The sequence below is a fragment of the Papio anubis genome, chromosome 16, assembly GCF_008728515.1.
Source record: "Papio anubis isolate 15944 chromosome 16, Panubis1.0, whole genome shotgun sequence".
NCBI classification, from domain to species: Eukaryota; Metazoa; Chordata; class Mammalia; order Primates; family Cercopithecidae; genus Papio; species Papio anubis.
The window spans coordinates 11,909,816-11,932,770 of record NC_044991.1 but is presented as its reverse complement, the minus strand read 5'-3'; the positions used below and the strand labels follow the sequence as shown (position 1 = coordinate 11,932,770).

At 52.0% G+C, this 22,955-nt stretch overlaps 1 protein-coding gene across 2 annotated transcripts; it reads right to left on the bottom strand.

The window, feature by feature from the left end:
- Nucleotides 1–4,502: 4,502 nt before the first annotated feature.
- On the bottom strand, nucleotides 4,503–21,133 carry DNAL4 (dynein axonemal light chain 4). 2 transcript variants are annotated; one of them, XM_009217304.4, is made up of 4 exons: nucleotides 21,007–21,133; nucleotides 8,944–9,154; nucleotides 6,921–7,004; nucleotides 4,503–5,610 (listed from the first exon to the last, which is right to left on the bottom strand). In XM_009217304.4, the coding sequence occupies exons 2-4, from the start codon at nucleotides 9,010–9,012 to the stop codon at nucleotides 5,446–5,448; spliced, it is 318 nt and encodes a 105-aa protein (XP_009215568.1). In that variant the 5' UTR covers nucleotides 9,013–9,154; nucleotides 21,007–21,133; the 3' UTR covers nucleotides 4,503–5,445. The 2 variants fall into 2 exon arrangements, with proteins under 2 accessions (XP_009215568.1, XP_003905599.1); XM_003905550.5 differs by lacking the exon at nucleotides 21,007–21,133 and adding an exon at nucleotides 20,816–20,938.
- Nucleotides 21,134–22,955: the final 1,822 nt, after the last annotated feature.

Genomic DNA, 22,955 nt, shown 5'->3' with positions numbered 1-22,955 from the left:
AGCCCCAGCCATCGAGTAAATAAAGCATAGCAGGTATAGACACCATACAGGAGATGTGGCACCGTGGGGACGCAAAGTGACTATGTCAGGGAGTGCAGCAGGGAAGGGGTTCTGGAGGAGCTGGTATCGCTCTGAACTGCTGATGTGCAGTGGAGACCTGAGGCCAGCTCCCACCCTGGCATGTCACACGTTCTCTACGACGCCATCTCCCTACTGTTAGGGGAAGGAGGAGCCGCATGGAATCTTCCAGGCTGCTCCACTGGCCATTTTGAGACTGGAAGGACAAACGCAGCGTGGACCCTGCTGGGTCAACAGCCGAGTCCTCCCACATAGTTGCCGTTGGGATTATCTTTCCGGGTTCTGGTCACAGCCACCTGGGGCCCTTGGTCACTGGACCAGGTGAATGTGCATGTGTGGCTGCCCTGCCTCTCCTGCTTTGGTTCCCCCCAGTGCCTACGGGGGCTTAGAGATGATAACCTCTCTATCTGGCACACCCCAGCCTTCCAGACTCCCAAGCCTCTCACCCAGAGTGGAGGCCCAAGGAAGGGATGGCTCCCCGCAGTCCCTGACCCGAATACTTATCAGCCCTTCCAACTTTAAAGCACGCTCACATTCAGGGCCATTGTCTCCTCGGGGCCTTACGGTAACTTTGGGAAGCAGGCGTAGCCAGAGCTGCGAACCCTATCTTGCAGGTGACGAAACTGAGATCTGAGAAGCGAAGTGGCTTGTTCAAGCTGGCAGGCAACCCTGGCGAGGGTTCAGAGCTGTCACAGGCCTGCGGGGAACCCTGGCTCTGCCACTTAGGTCGTGGGTCTCCTCATCTGTGCGAGGGGGATACTGAGGGCATCTGCTCACGGAATGGACGTACACATTAGAGAAGACGGGGTTGGTGAAATGCTTGGTGCCGTGCCAGGCACGTTTGAGGAATCTAATAGTTTGGGAATATTATTCAAAACGATTCGAGTCTTCTGCCTTCTAGGCGTGCTCTCCTTCCACCCCCACGGCCTTTCTAAGGATTGGAGATGGCAGCTGGTGGTGGGAGGTGGTTACTTTAAATATGAGATGAGGAGAACGAAAGGAAATTAGGACAGGGTGGTGGCTTTTGTGGCTGCACTCTGACAACCCCCTCCCAAACCTGGACACAATCAGATGCTGCCTGCTTCTGCGCTTAAGGAGCTGAGCCTGTGCTGCACAGCTCTCACTCCTGCTGCGGGGCGTGGCAGGGGACACCGGTTTGAGTTGGGTCCCCACAGCCCAAGGGCACACCCCCTTGCCTACCTGTAGGGTCTGTCCTCTGGGGAAGCAGGAAGTAGGTTAAACAAGATGCTGGAGTTTCTCTGCGCCTCTTCCAAGGCAACATGAAATATTCACCAGATTTCTCCACAGGCCCCATAGAGAGCTTCAAAGGCGGTGGTCCCCGCGACAGCACATCCCCTCCCACAGGCGCCACGGGACCTCGTGACCAAGCCCTCGCCCTCCACCTTCTCACACTGACCGCCTCGGCACCCCTTGCTCCCCACTCTTGGGAGGCCTGTGGTTCTGGAGTCCCAGCAAGGGGACCTATGGTTCACTCTCTCTGATCCGCCCGGGGCACTCGCTGCTCTCCCAGGTAGAGGGACGGGCCCTGGGGTTGGGGCCTGTGACTCCCTCTAGACATGTCCAGACAAAGTTTCCGATTTGCCCCACACTGAATCTGGCTGGGCCCAGCAGAGGGGACTGGGGTGTCAGTGGGGCGAGGCCCTGCTCCCCACACTGCAGATGGTAGCGAAGAGGTGGGGTTGGTGGCAGGCTTGTGGTCGCTGCCTCCACTATAAATGCTGCAACTGCCATGGAGGGTGCAGGGGAGGCCTGGCGATGGTAGGGGAAGCAGCTAGGAGATGGATGGCCCAAGGCATGGCCAGGCCGTGGGGAGCCCAGCTGTCTGTGGGGGACGGGGCAGGAGGGAAGTGGACAGAAGGTCTGAGAATGCAGCGTGTGTGGAAGAGCAGGGACTATCCAGGCAGGTAGCCCAGGTTCAAGTCCCAGCTACAGCTGCTCCCTAGCTGGACCCTGGGCCAGACACTCCATCCTCCAAGCCTGGGTTTCTCCATTTGTAAATAGCAACAGCAACCCCTAATTTGGAGGTCTGTTGAGAGTTACACATCAGGGTCCTGAGGGAGGAAGCCCAGTGCCTGCCAAGTGGGGGAAGCCTCCTTCCTCCTGAGCCCCAGCAAACCCCTTCACCTTCAGCCCGTCCTCTCTCCCCACCCCCGCACCCTCTCCCATCCATGGCCACTGCCCAGCTTCCCTGAACCCATCGTGAGTTTCCTGGAGCTGCGGCTCTGCACGGGAGGCTGGTCCCTCAAACAATGGTGACTTCCCCCTCCCTGGGAAAATGCCAAGGCCCAGTTCAATGCCACCTCCTCTGTGAAGCCCTCCCCAGTCACTCTCCTCTCTGAACTCCAGATTCTCTGAACCCCACCTTCTCTTTTCCGGCAAATGAACCTGTCTTGATTTTCTGTTCCCGCTTCTGGCCCTCAGTAGCCTGTGTGCTGGGTGGCAAGGATGGTGCCTTCTCCGTGGTCACGGCCCTCTCCTTTCAGCCCATCATCAAATGCTTATCGAATGTTATGGGCAGCAAGGGCCCTGGAAGGCCAGGTGTCCACGTCTGGCATGGGTCTAGGGGAGTGGAAGTAAAGCCATCGGGGCAACACACCTGCCATGGTTCCCAGTCACCTGACCTGGCCCAACGGTGACCACACCATTGTCTGGGCAAGAGAGGGAGAGTGAATGACCCATTTCTGGGAAGGCAAGTGAGGAGGGGTCTGCTGCAGTGACAGGAGTGACTAGGGTGGAAGGCAGGCTCGCCACCCGTGGTGCCACTGCAGTGTGCCTGTGAGGGCCAAGCACTGCACAAGCCCCATCTCGCTGCATCTCCACCCACCCTGAGAAGCTGGTGTCAGCACCCCGTCCACAAGTGGCAAGAGGAGGGGCACAGTGACAGTATGGTGTACACCTCGGGGGCATCACCTGTTCCAGATGCAGTCCCAGGCCTGCTGTCAACCTCATGAGGTGGGTGCAGTGTATCCCCATTCTACAGACAGAGCCACCAAGGACAGAGAGGTTAGGAGGAGCAGGGCCAGACCCGAACCAGCTCTGCGGGCCTCAGCACCCACGATCCTAACTGCCACCCCCACCACCCTGGTTGCCAGCTGAGCCAGCCTCGCTTTTTGGCACCCACGTGCAGCAGATGAAAGGAGAGAACAGATGCAGAGCGGGCGGTTAATCAGCGCAGCTATTCCAGGCCTCGGCGCCTGCTCCCCACCTCCAGCGCCAGCCCCCGCCTCTCCGTTCACTCCCTTCTGCCAATCCCTCCGCAGCACCCGCATGGCACAGGGCTCTGGCCAGGGCAGGTCTGAGGCCAAGGAGCTGCCCATCCGCCAAGTCCCAGAGGGCCAGGACCAGCTGCAAAGCCGCCCAACCAGACGGTCAGCCTTGAGGCGGCGACTGCGCCTTCTCATTCTTGCTTGTCTGTCCGGCTGCTCTTAGGCCGGATGCACACACGGCAGCAACCTTCCCCTCGGCTGCAGGGTTCTGGTCTAAGCAAACCTTACCTGCTCGCCATGAGGCTGTCCAGCCAATCTGTTGACAGATCTTGTTAGTGCTGGACGCTCAGCCTCACAAGGGCGGGACTGGGACTGACAAGGACAGGGTTTCAGCTCCCAGACCCATGTGTCCTAGGGACCATCTCAGGAGGGCCCCTGTGTGCACGGCAAGGCAGGCTCTCCCTGCTCTGTCCATGGCCGGGGTGTTCACTTCTGAGGCTCGAATTCAGGAGACAACCCCTGAGGGAGCTTCACAGTCCTGCATGTGGCTCCTGTCCTCAAGTCACTTCTCATGTCCTGCGTTTACCCCAGGAGTAATGTCTAGTTTTCTAGACATTATGGGGTAATGTCTAGTTTTCTGTCCTGAGAGCAGCCCTCTCCCTCAATAAGATCCCGTTTTCCCTTCAAGCGTCGGCTGTCAGGCCTTACCCCACTGGAGACCCCTGTACTCCCCAGGCTGGGCTTGGAGTTCCTCCTCCCTCCTCCCAGAACGCCCCATCCTATCTTACAAGGTTACTTTTTACATGAGTGAAATGATGGAGCCCATGCCCTCTGCAGTGGACCAAGAGCTCACTGTGGCTTCTGTCTTCGTATCCTCAGCTCCTGGAGCCTGACCCTCAGTGGCTGCTGAATAAGCATCTGTTGAACTGAGTGAAATTCTATGGGCCTGAAAACGTCTTTCGTGTAGCTCAGTCCAGCTGCCAAGAGTATCTCAGTGTCCGTGTGGCCCCATCCAGCGGAACTTGGCCCCCAACCTCAGTGACCTAATGGTGACAGGGGCCGGGCCGGATCTGGTGGGGCTATGCCTGGGCCAGGGGCTTCCAACAGCCTCACAGGTTAGCCAGAAACATCTCTAGGGACCTGAGCCTGAGGATACTGACCACACCTCCCCTAACATCAAGAGACTGTAGAATGAGGTCAGTTTTTGGTAATTTTAATTGTAAAAACCAAGACATTTATATAAATAAGACCGCTGTGTAAAATACGATTCACCCTTCTACTAAAACTTTTCTCCCACACTCAAAAAGAACATAGAAAACCCAGCAGAGAGCAGTACAAATCAGCATGCGGTCCCTGATGCGAAGTCGCGGGCAGGCCAGGGTTCCCTGCGGAAGCAGCCTCGTGGTGAGAGCACTCCTGCCCAGGTGTCCCACCAGAGGCTCGGTGACCCCTCAAGAAACTGCCAGGTAGCAGCTCCCACACAACAGCCCCTGGTTCTCAACTGCGCGGGTCGAGGAGGGGACGGGAAAGGCTGCTTGGTCCCTACCAAGGCTGGGGAGCTGGGTGGCTGCTGGCCCAGTGAGATGCAGTGGTCTGTTCAGCCTGGGGTCAAGTTGGGGGGAAGGGGTTTCTGCGGGGTCAGCACCTCCCCAGAGGACAAGGAGAGAAGCTGCCTGTGTCCCTTGAAAGAATCGTCTCCTTCTTGGGGCCATTTTGATATGGCCACCAACGACAAAGATGGCAGACACTTCCCGGGAGTACTGGGGATGGCAGGGCAGTGGGGCTCCCAGGATGCAAGGGGAAAGCAGCCCTCGAGAAAGGGGGGACTGGTGCGTTCCTGTGTGGAAAATCTCATCTCCCACCTCCTCTACCCTGTCACACCGCCCCACCGTGTTTCCCACACACACCAATGCCTGCTGCCCCGTCTACACCCTGAGACTCCGAGGGAGATGACTGAGAGCCTGGGGATGGAGATGTCAAGTTCACACACTGGGTGTGTGGCTCAGGAAACTGGTACACAAGGACAAACAGAAAAGATCCCAACTCTCCTTGGAGAAACCGGGACCCGCCTGGGACTGCTCCCCCCTACAGATGAGTGGCAGGAAAAGGCCCTGCAGGGGACGGGGCAGGGGACAGAGTGTCAGGAGCACTTCCAGACGCACACGGCCAGGGTGCCCCCGAAGTACAGATAGAGGAGGTTCTTCACCTCGTGGGTGATCTCAAACCCGAAGCCCTCGCCGATCACCACGTGCCAGGAGGAGCCGAACTTCTTGTCCATCGTCTCCTTGATCATCTTGGCGGCGCTCTGGAAGGAAGAGGGCGCTCATCAGGGGGCGCAGGGGAGGAGGGGCAGGACTCAGGTCCTTCTCCAGGAAGGAGAAGGCTGGCACCGAGGTCTTGGCAAGAGAAAGACCTGCTGTCCTATTTCTGTTGTCCTCCTGCTTCAGAAAGGATTTCCACACAGGCCACCTCCTGCCAGGTCTATTACACAGGCACAGAAAACTAGACATCACCTCAGCAGTCAACAAGAAACTGGCTGAGGCGGGAAGGCAAGCATCAGGTCTGCAGACAGCCTGGGGCCACGTCCTGGCTGTGCACTTAGTGCGGGCTTCCCGGGCCAGTGCCACCTCCCTCAGATGTAACCCGGACAAGCAGGGCACCAGGCAGTCTCAGGACCAACTGAATGGACAGACTTGGCACCCTGCAGACTGTGAGGTACCTAATGCGTTCAGTGGGCTCCGGGGAGGTGCTGACTGCTCCCCTAGTCATGGCCACAGCCGACTTCTTCCTGTGCCTGCTCTTCCAAGATGTGCCCCCCATGTGAGGAGGTCTAGAGGGGCAGGGAACCCTGCTCAGCAGGGCAAGTCCAGGCGCAGGCGCCTGAGGTACACCAACAGTGCCTCCCACCATGCCAGGTGCCATGCTGGGCACTCTGTCCCCATTGTCTCAGTAAATACGTCCTCACGACTGGCCCAGTGAGGAGGCACCATCACCACCCTCCATTTAAGGACTAGGAAACTGCACTCAGAGTTGAGAAATGGCTTATTCAAGGGCACAGCTGGGAAGGGCTGAAGCCAGGACCTGAACCTGGGCCTGGCCGACCCAAAGCCTGGGCTCCCACTGGCCAGTGTCTTGCCTCCCCACCGGCTGCCATAACACTGACTTCTCGCTCTCCCCACCAGATTGATGAATGGCCTTCCTGCGTTGATGCCTGCTGGCCGTATCCCCAGCACCTAGAACAGCACCTGTTCAACACCTTTTTGAATGGATGAATGAATACATGAATGGATGCCTAGGCAGGCCTCTGTTCACCACTGAGATGGAACCACGGGGAAAGGTGCCCTATTCGGCAGCCCACCTGAGGCAGGGAACACAGGCAGAGGTGTCACGGAGACCCTTGTGGCTTTGCTCCTCTAGGGCTGGGTGTGACCGTCAGTGCCTGGAGTCAGCACCAGCCTCTCACTCACTGACTTTCCCCAGACTGAACGCTTCCAAGGAAGGCTCTGGCCTTATACTGGCGTACTCTCTGGAGCTGACTGCAGGCAACAGGGGCCATTCTATTCACCCACAGGGGCCACCAAAGGCACGAGGGGCCGCCTGCACTGCTGGCAATACCTCGTTGTTGTTGGAGAATTTCTCACAGGCTGTGACACATAGTTCCATGGTCTCCACGCGCATCTCCTCTGGCATGTCCGAGTGCTAGAGACAGGGCAGGGGTGACAAACAAGAGACAGGCTTAGCCCGTGACCTGGCCTTCCTGGCTGGCCTCTCTGTCCCAAGCTTAAGGCATGGACAGCAGGTAGCCTCCCTGGCCCAGCCCTGGGCAGGTGACCCATCTCCTGACTGAGGGCCTGCAGCTGGGGCAAAGGTGTGGCATGGAGCTGGGCCATGTGGGCTCTCAAGCCCAGGCTCTCTGCAAGGGTGCAAAGCCAGCACCAGGCTCCAGCCAACAGACATGGGCAGAAGGCTGGCTGAGGGCAGAGGGAATGCTGGCTATGGAAGTGCATTCCAACGGAATCTCACTCCGGAGGCCTGCAGAAGCTGCTGGGCGCTCTCTGGGGCCCCTGGTTTTCCTCCGGCCTTTCCCTCTGCTCCTTCTCCAGTGATCTGCTGGATTTCCTTCTTCCTCCCAGATCCTGGAGGGCCCTGGGCCCCACCTCCACTCTCCCGTCTCCAGTGACTCCATCTCTGGGGTCTTGTGTGTTCCATGCGTCTCTGTGTCCTCTCTATGGGAGGGCTCCCACGCTTCCACCCCCAGCTCTAACCTCTTCTTTGGGCTCCTGACTACTCTGTCCAACTGGCCACTTGATAACCTCACTTAGATGTCTAAAAATAACTTGATTCCCACAAACCCATCTTCTTCCATCTTCCTTTTCCTGGTAATTGATACCATTTTTTTCTCCCAGTACTCAGGAAAAGACAGACTCTAGCAGCCACCCTGGACTCTCTTGTTCCCACACCCAGTCTCCAATTTGGCAGCAGGTCCTTCGGCCTCTGCACTCATGGAACACCCTGAACCCGACCGCATCTCACACTCTGCGCCGCGAGCCGCACCCAGCCACCCTCATCGCTCTGGGCCTCCGCAGTGGCCTCCTCGCTGGTCTCCTCACTTCTGGTCTGGCATCCCCAAATCCACTCTGCTCACAACAGCTGGAGTGAGCTTTTGAAAACCAAACAGATCTCATCACTCCCCTGCTTAAAACCCTTCGCTGCTCCCTCTTCGATTCAGGACAGAACCCATAGTTCTCACCACATTCCTCACTGTGGCTGGGCAGGCCTGTGGGGTCTGGCCCCACTGGTGGTTACGTCCCGCCACCCCTCTCAGCACTCCATTCCAGCGATGCTGGCCTTCTCTCTGTGCCTCCAAAATGCCAAGTTCATTCCTATCCCAGGCTTCCTGTGCCTCTGTTTCCCCGGCTTAGCATATTCTTTCCCAGGTCTTTGTGAGGTTTGCTCTCTGTCTTCAGGTGTCTGATCTGTGAAACCTCTCCAGAAGCTAACCTCAGCTCTCCAGCCCCTTCCACCTGCTTCATTTTTCATTATAGTACTTACTGCCTACAATCATGCTCTTTTTTGTTTTTTTTTTTTTGAGATGGAGTCTTGCTCTGTCGCCCAGGCTGGAGTACAGTGGCCGGATCTCAGCTCTCTGCAAGCTCCGCCTCCTGGGTTTACGCCATTCTCCTGCCTCAGCCTCCCAAGTAGCTTGGACTACAGGCGCCCACCACCTCGCCCGGCTAGTTTTTTGTATTTTTTAGTAGAGACGGGGTTTCACCGGGTTAGCCAGGATGGTCTCGATCTCCTGACCTCGTGATCCACCCGTCTCGGCCTCCCAAAGTGCTGGGATTAATCGTGCTCTTTAAACATGTCTTTCATGTGGGCCAGGCCTTCGCCTGTCTCATCCACCATCCCCACAGCGCCTTGAACAGTGCCCGGCATATAGCAGGTGGCCTAATACTTGGTGAATGAATGAATGAATGAAACAATGAATCACTGTCAACTCCAAGATGTCTAGGTCTGAGCCAGCAGAGGCCTTCTTAACTTCCTCCCACTGCCATCCTGCAGGGGACAAGCTCCACCCACCTCTCTCCTGGCTGTGTGGGCCCCGTCAGCAGTCCTGCCTCCCTCCCCTGGGGCTTACCCTGACCAGCGGGAAGGTCTGCAGTCGCTTATAATCAGCCTCATCTTTCTTCCCTTCTGTTTCTCCCATGATCCTTCCACTGTGACCGCTGGAGGAGAGAGTGGGGCTCTCAGGAGGTGCTGGGACTGGCAATTAAGACACACCCAGGAGATTCAGGAAGCAGGCCCTGCCAACTTGGTGGGAGCAGAAAAATGTCTTTCCCCGGGGGGTGCTGTAGAAAACAGGAAAAACCAGAAGAAAAGAGTTGGCTTCAAAACCATACATCACAAATTAGAAATGTCTCAGTAACAATCTGACACCTCCCCATCTGAACTCCTCCGCACCCTTTTCCAAATGGCCAGCAAGTCTGCAGACGGGAGGATGAGTCAACACGAGATGCTGGGACCTGGTTAAGAACACACTGGTATGATGCTGCAAGCCCACACTGTCGTTATGAAGACAAATACTGACTGTGGGCCAGGCTTGCGGGATGGAGCCTTGAGCTGGCAGTGAGCAAATGTAGCTTCCCCACGTACCCACTACATACATGAGCTTTCCTTCTCACTACATACACGGACCTTCCTTCTCACTACACACACGAGCCTTCCTTCTCACTACACACACGGGCCTTCCTTCTCACTACACACACGAGCCTTCCTTCTCACTACACACACGAGCCTTCCTTCTCACTACAGACACGAGCCTTCCCTCTCACTACAGACACGGGCCTTCCCTCCCGCTACAGACACGAGCCTTCCCTCCCACTACAGACACGGGCCTTCCCTCCCGCTACAGACACGGGCCTTCCCTCCCGCTACAGACACGGGCCTTCCCTCCCGCTACAGACACGGGCCTTCCCTCCTGCTTCAGACACGGGCCTTCCCTCCCGCTACAGATACGGGCGTTTCTTCCCAGAAGCTGTGCTTAGGAAGGGAAATGTTCAGGTCACCACTGACAGTCTGGGCTTACTGGCAAGCGAGGGGGCCACTCTGCAGCCCTGATCTTCAGGGGAATGGGCACGGTGCTGCTTTGTGCCCTCCCTGGCACACCAGGCTCTCTGGTTGTTCTTTCCTACTCCTTCTTGGACCACTGGGTCCTGTCCTGCTGGCCCAGCAGCTGGGAGGCTTGGGCGCTGCTGCTGGTTCAATCACTCACCAGCAGTATGGCCCTGGGCCCCAGACTCCTCACCATTAACGCCGGGACAGTCACATCCATCTCATGAGGCCGTTATGAGAATTCAGTGAAACAGTGCCTGTAAAGCTGAGACAGTGCCAAGCACACGGCAGGCACTCAGTATACGGCTGTTCCCTAACCGACGGGGCTTCTAAAGAGACGGGCCTGGACCCGAGATGACTGGGAGCACTGCTGGCAATCCAGGCATTTCTCTTTTTTTTTTTTTTTTTTGAGACGGAGTCTCGCTGTGCTCCCAGGCTGGAGTGCAGTGGCGTGATCTCGGCTCACTGCAAGCTCCGCCTCCCGGGTTCACGCCATTCTCCCGCCTCAGCCTCCCAAGTAGCTGAGACTACAGGCGCCCGCCACCACGCCCGGCTAGTTTTTTGTATTTTTAGTAGAGACGGGGTTTCACCATGTTAGCCAGGATAGTCTCGATCTCCTGACCTCGTGATCCACCCGCCTCGGCCTCCCAAAGTGCTGGGATTACAGGCGTGAGCCACCGCGCCCGGCCGCATTTCTCTTTCATCTTCGACCCAATTTATCTCATAATTCAAAGGTTTTTTTTATCTCAGAAGTACTGACATAAGTGAATACAAATCACCAGGTTGTTAAGCCCTTTTTAATGATTTATATTAGACAAATACAGCAAAATAATGTCATTCCAGCATTTCTCACATTTCCAAACAAATTTACTTTCACTGCACGGTCATGGAACCCAAAGGTGCCGAGCACAGTAACTAACAGGCAGGTAATGACACATGATGGCTGTCAGTGTCCTGCCTGTCGGTGTTCCACATGCATTTACACACCTTGTCATCGCAACAACCCCAGGAGTTAGGTCCTGTAGGGACAGAGGCATGAAGCTGGTCAGTCGCTGGCCTGAGGTCACTTAGCTCGTTAGCGACAGAGCTGGGGTGTGAATCCAGGCCCGGCTCTCAGTGTGGGCACTCTGAACCCCTTATTCATCCATTTCCTCATGGGCACACAGGAGGCACTCACAAGCATACATCAACTGTCCACTGGGACAGCTCCTATCTTCCTAGAAGGGAGACAAATCAAGTATTTGCTCTTCCCTTTTGCTGTCTCTTTTTCTTTTTTTTTTTTGAGACGGAGTCTCGCTCTGTTACCCAGGCTGGAATGCAATGGCGCGATCTCAGCTCACTGCAAGCTCCACCTCCTGGGTTCACACCATTCTCCTGCCTCAGCCTCCCGAGTAGCTGGGACTACAAGTGCCTGCCACCAAACCTGGCTAACTTTTTTTTTGTATTTTTAGTAGAGATGGGATTTCACCGTGTTAGCGAGGATGGTCTCTGATCTCCCGACCTCGGATCTCGCCCACCTGGCCTTCCAGCTGGGATTATAGGGCGCAGCCACCGCTGCCTGGCCTGCTGTCTTTCTAATGTTAACTTGACCCCTGGTTTGGCCAAGCCTTGAGCTTTCTGGGCACTCTTTCTGGGCTGTGCTCTCGACCTGATCCCCGCTCCAATGCCTCGGTGCCACTCCATTTGGTCAGCTCCCTCTTGTGAGGCTGGAAGCCTGGCACGGACCCCACCATCCCATGACATTGGTATTTTCTGATTTCCCAGTGGACAGATGGCTCCACTTGTCTCATCAATTCTGGACATTTGTACCACTCAGATGTTAGCGGGTTTTGTTTGTCTCTCTCTATAAGCTGGCGAATTACCAAGCACAATTTCATTGTACTTTCTGGTCAGGTTTCTTATTTCACAAAATTCAGGGAATCGTTTTGTTTTTGCTCATGAATGTGAAGGCCTATTTCCAATTCCAGGCTGTCCTCCTAGCCTTCTTGCTTCCTCCTCTACCTCTGTCCAGGTGTGACAGAGGTGGTGGCTACACTGATGATAGAAGGAAAAGGTAAACACAGTTTGTTTACCTCTGAGAATTTCGAGGGGGAACAACCGAAAATGTGGAAGCAGCTTCTTAGGCATCTTCCACTGAAATGTTTCCATTTGATTCAATTCATCCTCGAGGCTAAAGAGTGCGGGCATCTAGGAGCCAGGAGGGAATTAGGAGCCAGTTGTGGACATGCCGCCCTCCAGGAGGTCAGGGTCTGTGACAGCTGCTCTAACATGCAGAATCCTGCTGAGATGTCCTGTGGCTTCAGAGGTATTACCAAGGCCCATTTCTCAGGAACAACAGGGAAAACCAGTGGGAGAGTGACCTGTGCAGCATCTTGCAGAGCAAAGAACTGTGTGGGCCGCAAGCCAGAGTGCGCAGGCATGGACACCAGCTCTGCCAAAGATGCGCATTCTGCTCACTTCCTTTCTCTGCAGCCTTTGGTGAGTAATTTCACCTAAGCCTTGGTTTCCTTCTCTATGAAACGGGATACTAAATCCTGTCTCTGCGTTCTCAGGAAGCTGTTGCAAGCCCCAAGTATGTGCATGTGAGCGATTTGAAATGTTAAAGCTCTCTGCACTATTATCACACTGCTCTCTGCTACCACCATTAATTAGCCAGGACTTGGTCACCGTGATTCAGCCAACTTTACTAAGGACCATGACTACAAAGAGCTTTTTCTAACCACTACACATACTTCTGGGGACCTAAAAGGGATGAGACAGAATAAAAAGGAATCATTACAGATGACGTGTTTCCAAATATAGAAAGGCAGGAGAACTTTTTATGACACTGTATCATTATAGTACAGCTAGAGTCATTCAGCCACAATCCTAAAACTCTGCTCAAAGAAAGCTGCCAAAAATAGCAGAACTAGAAGTTCTAATAACCTTATCAATCTCCCATGCAGAGGAGCATGTGCCTGAATGCTTTGGGCCAGAAAGAGTCGTGTCAGGTCTAAAACAGCCTTTTAATAATGTAATTGTGGCTGGGTGCGGTGGTTCATGCCTGTAATCCCAGCACTTTGGAAGGCCGAGAAGGGTGGATCACTTGAGGTCAGAAGTTCAAGACCAGCCTGGCCAACAGGGTGAAACTCTGTCTCCACTAAAAATACAAAAATTAGCCAGGCATGGTGGCACATGCCTGTAATTCCAGCTACTGCAGAGGCAGAGGCAGAGGCAGGAGAATGGCTTGAACCCAGGAGGCAGGGGTTTTGGTGAGCTGAGATCATACCACCGTTGCACTCCAGCCTGGGCAAAGAAGCGAGACTCAGTCTCAAAAAAAAAAAAAAAAAAAAAAAAGTAATTGGGCCCACTGCCAGGGTACTTGAATCTGCCGGGTACAGAAGCTCAACCCCAGCCCATCTGGCCCACAGTGGTACAAAGCCAGGGGCAGCCCTATTCTCGCTCTCACTGCCCGTGCTCTCCTCCTCACTCAAGGGCCATCTGTGGGCTTTACATATCCTTGCCCTGTTTGATGTGAGGCTCTTCCTAGGCAACAGGAGGCACAGACAAAGGCCCTTTATCTCATCGCCTGGTCAAGGCCAGTGTTCCTGGTCTTGCTATCCCTTGTTCTTTTGTGGCACTGACCTCAGTCACTATTCATTACTCTGTGTCTGAAGTGTCTGGGAAGAATCCTAAAGAGGGTTAGGGTATGTGGGAGGGATCGGGAAAAATGAATGTGTTCTGGGAAATAAGGCCCAAAGTATCTGCCAGCCCCATGGGAGGGGGACAGCCACTCAATGTCTGGAACATCCTCGGCCCTTAGATCACGCTCGCCTCCCTGTACCACTCACCATGCACCTGAGATTGCAGGACACACCTGGAGCATGTCATGGTGGTTCTGAGTACAGACTCCACCATCAGATCTGAATTCACATCTTGGTTCTGTTTCAGACAAGGGCTAACCTCCCTAAGCCTCAGTTTTTTCTTTTCTTTTCTTTTTTTATTTTTTTGAGACAGGGTTTCACTCTTGTTGCCCAGGCTGGAGTGCAATGGTGCGATCTCGGCTCACTGCAACCTCTGCCTCCCAGGATCAAGCAATTCTCCTGAATCAGCCTCCCAAGTAGCTGGGATTACAAGTGCCCGCCACCACGCCCAGTTAATTTTGTATTTTTAGTAGAAACAGGGTTTCACCATGTTGGCCAGTCTGGTCTTGAACTCCTGACTTCAGGTGATCCACCCGCCTTGGCCTCCTAAAGTGCTAGGATTGCAGGTGTGGGCCACCGTGCCCAGCAGCCTCAGTTTTCTCATTTGGAAATTGGGGCTAAGGACTAAGCTCCTGTCACTGGTGCAGTAGGAAGGATACTGCAATATCCTTCTACGTAGACCAGCCTGCTGCACATCTAAATGTGCAGCCAAACAAACCACTATTTCCCAAGTTCCTACTACGTGTGAACCACTGTGCTGGTACTGAAGGAGGAAAGAGTCACAAGGAAATTCTGTGAAACCTGCTGGGGCCGGGGTGGTAGTGGTGTGGCTATGGTGTGCCTTCACATCCACCATCTCATTTCATCCTCGTAACACCTGTGAGGGAAGGATCCAGCTCCCCATTCTCAGACAAACCGCTGGAGCTCAGAGGGGTTTTATGGGCAGCCTGAGGGTGCACAGCCAGCAATGGCAGAGCCAGGATTGGAACCCCAATCCATTCTTCTGACTCTACCTTCTGTGCTTTCTCCTTTGGCACAAGCAAGTAGGAGACAAGCCAGTAACACAGATGACTTCGATTCTCAGCATCCACTCATCCAGCCTCTGTCCAGGCCTGCCTCTTGCTTCCTGCCACACTGGGGACACAGGCAGGCACTCCAGTCTCCCTTGGCCTTCTGGCAAACAAATGACCAAAGCTGGCCGGGGAGGAAAAAGGATCCTAAAGACTTGGGCATTGGTCCAAGATGCCTGTAGTGAGGTCAGGAAATGATGCAGAAGCCAGGCTTTCAGACCAGTTTAAAGTGGGGGCAGACACAGTGCTGCCATTTTAAAATTCTGCTGCGAAAGGGCCTTAGAAGACACATCATCTACTACAAAAGAGGAAAATCTGGCAGAATAAAGATCAGCCCTCCTTAAGAAGTCAAACACACGAAGTTGTTGTTTTCATGTGGTCCTTAATTTTTCTCATTTCGCTGAAGTCCAGTGAAAGCTTAATGTGCCTGGGACTGGGGGAGGAGTGGAGGGAAGGAGAGGAGGGAGGGAGAGGAGAGAGGCCTGTTGTCTGAATCTGCAATTCTCTACATTTCCTCATGTCCGACACCATGTGATAAGTGACATTGACTCACACAGGCACCCTCAAGGACTTAACCAGACTTGGATGAAATCCCAGACAGTTTTGTCAAGATACAAAGTATAAGGAAACTCACAACCATCACAGCTATTAGCTCCCAGAGAACAGCTGCTCACCACACACAGCAGGGCAGGCTCCCGCCCCCCTCTCTCCCACTCAAGAGAACAGATTTGAATCTAAGGGAGTAAGAGTGACATTATCACAGAAATAAATTGGACTTAGCATGGATTTATTTTTTAGAAGCTCATTCACAATTGCTAATTACCAGTGACATCTCACAACCGATCACGACTTAACCGTGCCTGTGAGTCCAGATTCCCTGGGGCTGAGGAACTTGATTTGGCTCTAGATGCCCTAGAGCACAAAGGCCAGTGTCTGGCACACCGCAGAGGCCCAGAAATTATCCAAATTGTAATTAACTTATATTTCATTTGCCCCCTGGGAGGGGAGAGGACCTATCACATCCATTCAAGACATTTATTGAACACTGATCCTGAGCCAGGCGCCAGAATGGGCGATCTACATACGGGATGTCCCTCCCCCAGTCACTCTGTCAGACAGGCACTACTAGCCCTACGTTACTGGTATATCCACACAGACTGAAAAAAAGAGAGTTTCCACTCAGTTAATAAACAAACGGGCTAGGATTTGATCCCAGATATATATGACTTCAACGATTATGCTTTTGCTTTTCTTTTCAAGACAGGGTCTCACTCTGTCGCCCAGGTTGGAGTGCAGTGGCATGATCACAGCTTACCGCAGCCTCAACTTCCCAGGCTCAGGTGATCCTCCTGAGTAGCTCATGCTACCACACTCAGTGGTGGCACTCTACAGGCTTGTGCCACTATCCTCGGCTAAGTTTTGTATTTTTTTGAGAGATGGGGTTTTGCCATGTTGCCCAGGCTGGTCTCAAACTCCTGAGCTCAAGCAATTCACCCACCTCGGCCTCCCCAAGTGCTGGGATTATAGGCATGAGCCACCATGCCTGGTCTGATTATGCTTTTTCAACTACTCGACTATAAGCAACAGCCAGTCCCTGCCTTTAAGGAGCTTACAATCTAATATGGAGACTAACAGGCACACACAAGGAACTAACTATGGTTCCTGGCAGAAAGTAGTGCCACAAGATGGGCATACTTGTGGTGGTGAGGAGGGTGAGATAAGAAAGCAAAAGCAGCTTGCTAGTAGGGGCAGCATTTGAGTCAGGACTGGAAAGGTTAGGAAGAATTGTAACAGGTAGACGAGGTGAGGAAGACCTTCCAGGCGGATGTACACAGCAGTGCCAAGGCAGAAAGTACAAAGCATCTTCTGGGAAAGTCTAACAGTCCAATTCAGTTAGAAGATAGAATTTGGCAAAGAAGGGAGAAATAAATCTGGGAGAAAAGGCTGGGGTTGGGCTGTGGAAGTGTAGATGGGTCCTGAAACCCATGCTTAAATATTTTTGTAGACATGGGGGTCTCTATGTTGCCCAGGCTGGTCTTGAACTCCTGAACTCAAGAGAGCCTCTCACTTCAGCCTCTCAAAGTGCTGGGATTACAAGTATGAGCCACCATGCCTGGCAAGAAGTGTGGATCTTTTTCATAGTGAATGGGAAGCTCTTTGGAGGTTTCTGGGTGGCTGGTGACGTGGGTGGGCTGGGTTGACAGGAGCAGAGACTGGAGGTAGGAGCAGTCGCTAGGAAGCTGCGGTAATTAGTACCAGGGGTACTAATGTCACAGGCATGAAAGACTTGAAGGAGAGTGGTGGCTTCAGGAATGGAGATGATGTGAGCTCCGCATGGAGGCAGAATCAAAACAACCTGACAACTGCCCAAGTGGAATGGGCATGGCGGAGTGAGGAATGACGCCCAGGATGATGGTGATGCCACTGACGGGGAGAGGGGAAACCAGGGGGCACAGCTGGGTAGAGAAGCAGGTCAGTTTCATTTCAGAGCTGCCAAGTTTAAGTTGCTGGTAAGATATGCAAATGGAAGTATCTAGTCAGGAGAAAGAAATCACCAAGTCATGGGCTATTGGGGCAGAAGGGAAGCCATCAAGTCCAACTATGGCATCAACACAGTCATGCATTGCTTAACGACAGGGGCATGTTCTGAGAAATTCATCGTTACGTGATTTTGTTGTGTGAATATCATAGAGTGTACTTACACAAACCTAGATGACGTAGCCTACTACAGACCTAGGCTATATGGTACAGCCTATTTCTCCTAGGCTACAAACTTGTGTAGCATGTTACGGCGCTAAATACTGTAGGCAACCGTAATGCAATGGTGTTTGTGTATCTAAACATAGAAAAGGTACAGTTGGCTGGGCGTGGTGGCTCACACTTGTAATCCCAGCACTCTGGGAGGCTTAGGTAGGTGGATCACTTGAGATCAGGAGTTTGAGACCAGCCTGGCCAACATGGCGAAACTCTGTCTCTTCTAAAAATACAATAATTAGCCGGTGTCATGGCGTGCACCTGTAATCCCAGCTACTTAGGAGGGTGAAGCAGAAGAATCTCTTGAACCTGGGAGGTGGAGGTTGCAGGGAGCAGAGATCATATCACTGCACTCCAGCCTGGGCGGCAGAGTGAGTCTCCAGCTCAAAAAAAAAAAAAAAAAAAAGTACAGTAAAAATATGGTATAAAAGATAAAAAATCATACGCCTATAAAGGTCACTTCCCACGAATGAAGTACGCAGGACAGAAAGTTGCTCTGGAAAAATCAGTGAATGAGTGGTGAGAGAAAGTGAAGGCCCAGTACATTAATGGATACTACTATAACTTTATTTTATTTTATTTTTATTTTTATTTTATTTTATTTTTTGAGACTAAATCTCGCTCTTGTTGCCCAGGCTGGAGTGCAATGGTGCGATCTCGGCTCACTGCAACCTCCGCCTCCCGGGTTCAAGTGATTCTCCTGCCTCAGTCTCCTGAGTAGCTGGGATTATAGGCGCCTGCCACCACACCCAGTTACTTTCTGTATTTTTAGTGGAGATGGGGTTTCTCCATGTTGATCAGGCTAGTCTCGAACTCCTGACCTCAGGTGATCTGCCCGCCTTGGCCTCTCAAAGTGCTGGGATTACAGGTGTGAGCCACTGCACTGGGCCTATTTATTTTTATTTTTTATTTATTTTTATTTTTTGAGATGGAGTCTTGCTTTGTTGCCCAGGCTAGAGTGCAGTGGCCGGATCTCAGCTCACTGCAAGCTCCGCCTCCCGGGTTTATGCCATTCTCCTGCCTCAGCCTCCCGAGTAGCTGGGACTACAGGCGCCCGCCACCTCGCCCGGCTAGTTTTTTGTATTTTTTAGTAGAGACGGGGTTTCACCGGGTTAGCCAGGATGGTCTCGATCTCCTGACCTCGTGATCCACCCGTCTCGGCCTCCCAAAGTGCTGGGATTACAGGCTTGAGCCATGGCGCCCGGCCTTATTTTTATTTTTTGGATGGAGTCTTGCTCTGTTGCCCAGTCTGGAGTGCAGTGGCAGGATCTCAGCTCAATGCAACATCTACCACCCAGGTTCAAATGATTCTCCTGCCTCAGTCTCCTGAGTAGCTGGGATTACAGGTGTCCGCCACCATGCCTGGCTAATTTTTAGGTTTTTTTTTTTTTTTTTTTTTGAGTACAGACAGGGTTTCACCTTGTTGGGCAGGCTGGTCTCGAACGCCTGACCTCAAGTGATCCCTCCGCCTTGGCCTCCCAAAGTGCTGGGATTACAGGCGTGAGCAACCATGTCTGGCCACTACTGTAACTTTATAAACACCATACACTTAGGCTGCACTAAATTTATTGAAAATATTTTTCTTTCTTCCACAATAAGTTAACCTTAGCTTATTGTAACTTTTTTACTTTGTAAATGTTTTGATTTTGTTAACTTTTTGACTCTTTTGTAATAACGCTTAGCTTAAAAAGCAAACACATTGTGCAGCTATACAAAAATATTTTCTTTATATTTTTATTGTACAAGCTTTTTTCTATTTAATTAAAAAATATATATAAATATATAAATTTATATATATATAAAAATATATATATATATATATATTTTTTTGAGACAAAGTTTCTCTCTTGTTGCCCAGGCTTGAGTGCAATGGTGCTATTTACACGCACAGCAACCTCCACCTCCCAGGTTCAAGCGACTCTTCTGCCTCAGCCTCCCAAGTAGCTGGGATTACAGGCGCCTGCTACCACATCTGGCTAATTTTTTTGTATTTTTAGTAGAGACGGGGTTTCACCATGTTGGCCAGGCTGGTCTCAAACTCCTAATCTGCCCGTGTCGGCCTCCTGAAGTGCTGGGATTATAGGCGTGAGCCACTGCGCCTGGCCTTTTTTTTTTTTTTTTTTTTAACATTTTAAACTTTTTTGTTAAAACTCAGACACAGATACATTAGCCTAAGCCTACACAGGGTCAGGATCCTCAGTGTCACTATCTTCCACTACCACATCTTGTCCTGCTGGACTGTCTTCAAGGCAATAACACGCATGGAGCTGCCATCTCCTATGATAATAAAGACTTCCTGAATACTTCCTGAAGGACCTATCTAAGACTGTTTACAGTTAAATTTTATTTTTTATAAGTAGGAGGTGTGTACACTGTAAAATAACAATAAAAAGTGTAGGATAGTAAACACATAAACCAGTAACAGTCATTTATTACCATTATCAAGTATTACGTCCTGTACACAATTGTATGTGTTATATTTTATATGACTGGCAGCACTGTAGGTTTGCTTACACCAGCATCACCACATACGTGAGTCATGCATTTTGCTTTGACATTACGATGGCTATGTAACTAGGTGACAGAAATTTTTCAGCTCCATTATAACCTTAGGGCACCACCGTGGTATCTGCGGTCCATCTTGACCAAAACGTTGTTATATGGTACATGACTGTATTTCAATCTCCATCTGTCCCACTCCCCACCCCCTAAGTAACTCTAACCATGGAAGGCCAGGAGGAAGATCAGAGAGGGCCAGCCGGAGAAATGACAGTTCATGCCGATCGCGTTGATAACATTTCCCAGAGAGGGAAAATGTGGTGAAGAGACAAAGGAAGGAAACTAACAAATATTGAATATATACTGGGCTGGACTCTGTACTTCATATTAGCCTCAGAATTCCCAAAGGAGATGCACCGTCGTCTACTGATTTTACATATGCACAGATTAAGAGCGCAGGTAGGGTAGGTCTTGAGACTGGGAATCCAAATTAGGTTTGCCAAGTTATTTTCACAACACACGATACCTCCCACTGGGGAGCACATCCTCTAGGAAGCCTAAAGTTGGGTCAAAGAACAACGACATCCCAGAACGTCAGAGTGGAAGAGGCCTTAGAGATCACTCAACCCAACTTCTCGTTTACAGATGGGGAAACTGAGGCCCAAAGAGGGGAAATGACCAGCCCGGAATCCCAGTACATCGTCGCCAACTCTCCAAGCCAAGAGCGGTCTGACCGAGGTGATGGCGGCCCCGCGGGAGAGGGGATTACTCCGCGAAAGGTCGGGGGATCAAGGTGCTGGGGGAAGTTGGCTAAAGGAGGACGCGGGAGCACGAAGCTGGACAGGCCTCGGGTGGGTGGGGAAGAGCAGCCGGCAGAGTCGCCATGGCAAACCTGTCACGACAGAGCTCGCAGGTCCCGAAGTGGGGGTGAGGGTGAGAAGACCTGGGGCTGGGGAACAGCAGGCAGGAGACTGAGGTGAGGCCTCGGCGGCGGACGAGGCCTCTTCCGCCCTGCGTTGCCTCCCGCCCTCCCTCCGGGCGGGCCCTCCCCGCCTGGCTGCCCGCCGCGCCCCGGGGCCTCACCTGCTCCCGCGGGGGCCGGAGCCAGGGCCGCAGCCAGCGCACCCCCGCCAGGGTTGTCAAGGAGCGGAACAAGAGTGTCTTAGCAACCAGCAAGGAAGTCCTGCCCCCTCACCGGACGTTGACGGGAATTTCACTTATTATTGGTGAATAAGAGTATCAATCAGTGTGAAAGGGCCTTACAAGTCAGGCGTTTGCACGGAAAGGCCAGGGAGGCGGGACTTCACTTATAGTTGTCTTAAGCGTGCCCAAGGAGCAGGGGGCACATTGAAGTTCTTTTTCTAGGGAAACAAACTTCGAAAAGCGGTACTGCCTTGGGAGTTTCTTTAGTCATTTGAAATAACAAATGCAACTTGTTGGTGTCATGACACTTAGCCACCACTTTATTGGGATCTGGAAAGCCTAATAATAACTAGCATTTATGTAGGGCTTTACAATTAATGTCTCACTCGATTCTCACTACAGTACTTTTAGGTAATAATATTTGTCATCCCATCTGAACTAAAGTTCAGAGAGGTTAAGTAACTTGGTAAAGGATGGAGGTAATCTCTCTGCAGAAGGAACCCAGGGGCTCCTTCCTCTGTGCCACACCCTTGTATGGTCACCTAGCCCTAGTCACTAGGAGACATTTGTACCATCTAATTTGAGACACAGCTGTCCGGAGCCTGCCTTTTCTTCCCCTTGGGAGGGAAAATTAATCTGAAAGTACGGAGAAGGAAAAAGGGAAAGGGGAAGAACTGGTGGATTCTATTATTTGATTGGTAGATCAAAGGGTCAGTTGGGTACTTCATAGTTTAAACTTTTATTATTGTGATGAGTACTTGGGGTAAAACCCCACTGCCACATTTACTGGCGTTGAAACCGTCTTTGCCAAAATTATAACTGAGGAAATTATAACAGTGAAAGAGATCAGACCTGAACCACTCCATCTTGCCTTTCTAGCCTTTAAGCTGTCCTCGTTCCTTCCTAGGCATAGGCCAAACGAACCTTGGGAAGGAATTTAGTTTATAGTTTTACTCTGAAACAAAATGGACAATAGCCCTTTCCCAAAAAGACTCTCTTCCTGCCTTGGGGCCAGTCTGCCTTTGTAGGACTAACAAATTAGCTACAAAATTAGAAATTATGGTTTAGGGGTCACAGAGCAGCCTTTGACTGCAAGAGTCTGAATATTCCCAAATTGCTCCTGGGGATAACATCTCTATTGTAAAACGTAAGATCAGTGTTTGAGATATTTTGCAGACCCTGCACTCGATGGATCAGCTGACACTACCCAGACCAGTAATTTGGCTCAAACAGTTCTGTGATCCCTCCCAGGAACAGAAGACAGCAAGAAAACCTCACTTCAACCCCCACGGGATTCCATCTTCTACCTGATCAATCAGCATTCCTCACTTGTCAAGCCACAAAATTATCTTTAAAAATTATCTTTTATCACAAAATTATCACAAAATTATCTTTAAAACCTCCGATCCCTGAATGCTTGGGAAGCGTATTCAACTGCCTCCTAGCCATGTCCACCAGAATGTTCCACAAGCCCTTCAAACTCAGTGTGTCCCAAACTGAATCGATCATCTCCCTCCAATCTGCTCTTCCTGCATTCCCCATTCCAGTAAATGGCGCCATCCCCCACCCAGTTGCCTCCGTCAAAAACCAGGGAGTCGTCCTTCACCCTTCCCACTACCATCACCCACTTCCAATCACAAGCATGCCAATTTCAACTCCTCACTATTTCCTGATACAGCCTTTCTGGCCATGTTCATGGCACCCTCCATGTGCACACCACCACAGTCCCATCTACATGAGTGCAGTCTCCTAGTGGGACTCCGTGACTGCAGTCTTGCCCCTCTCTAATTTATCCTCTGTACCATAGTCAACATGACCCTGCCAAAACCCAAATCTCACCACTGCATTCCTCTGTTTGAGTAATTTGAGTAACAATAAAACTCCCGTCT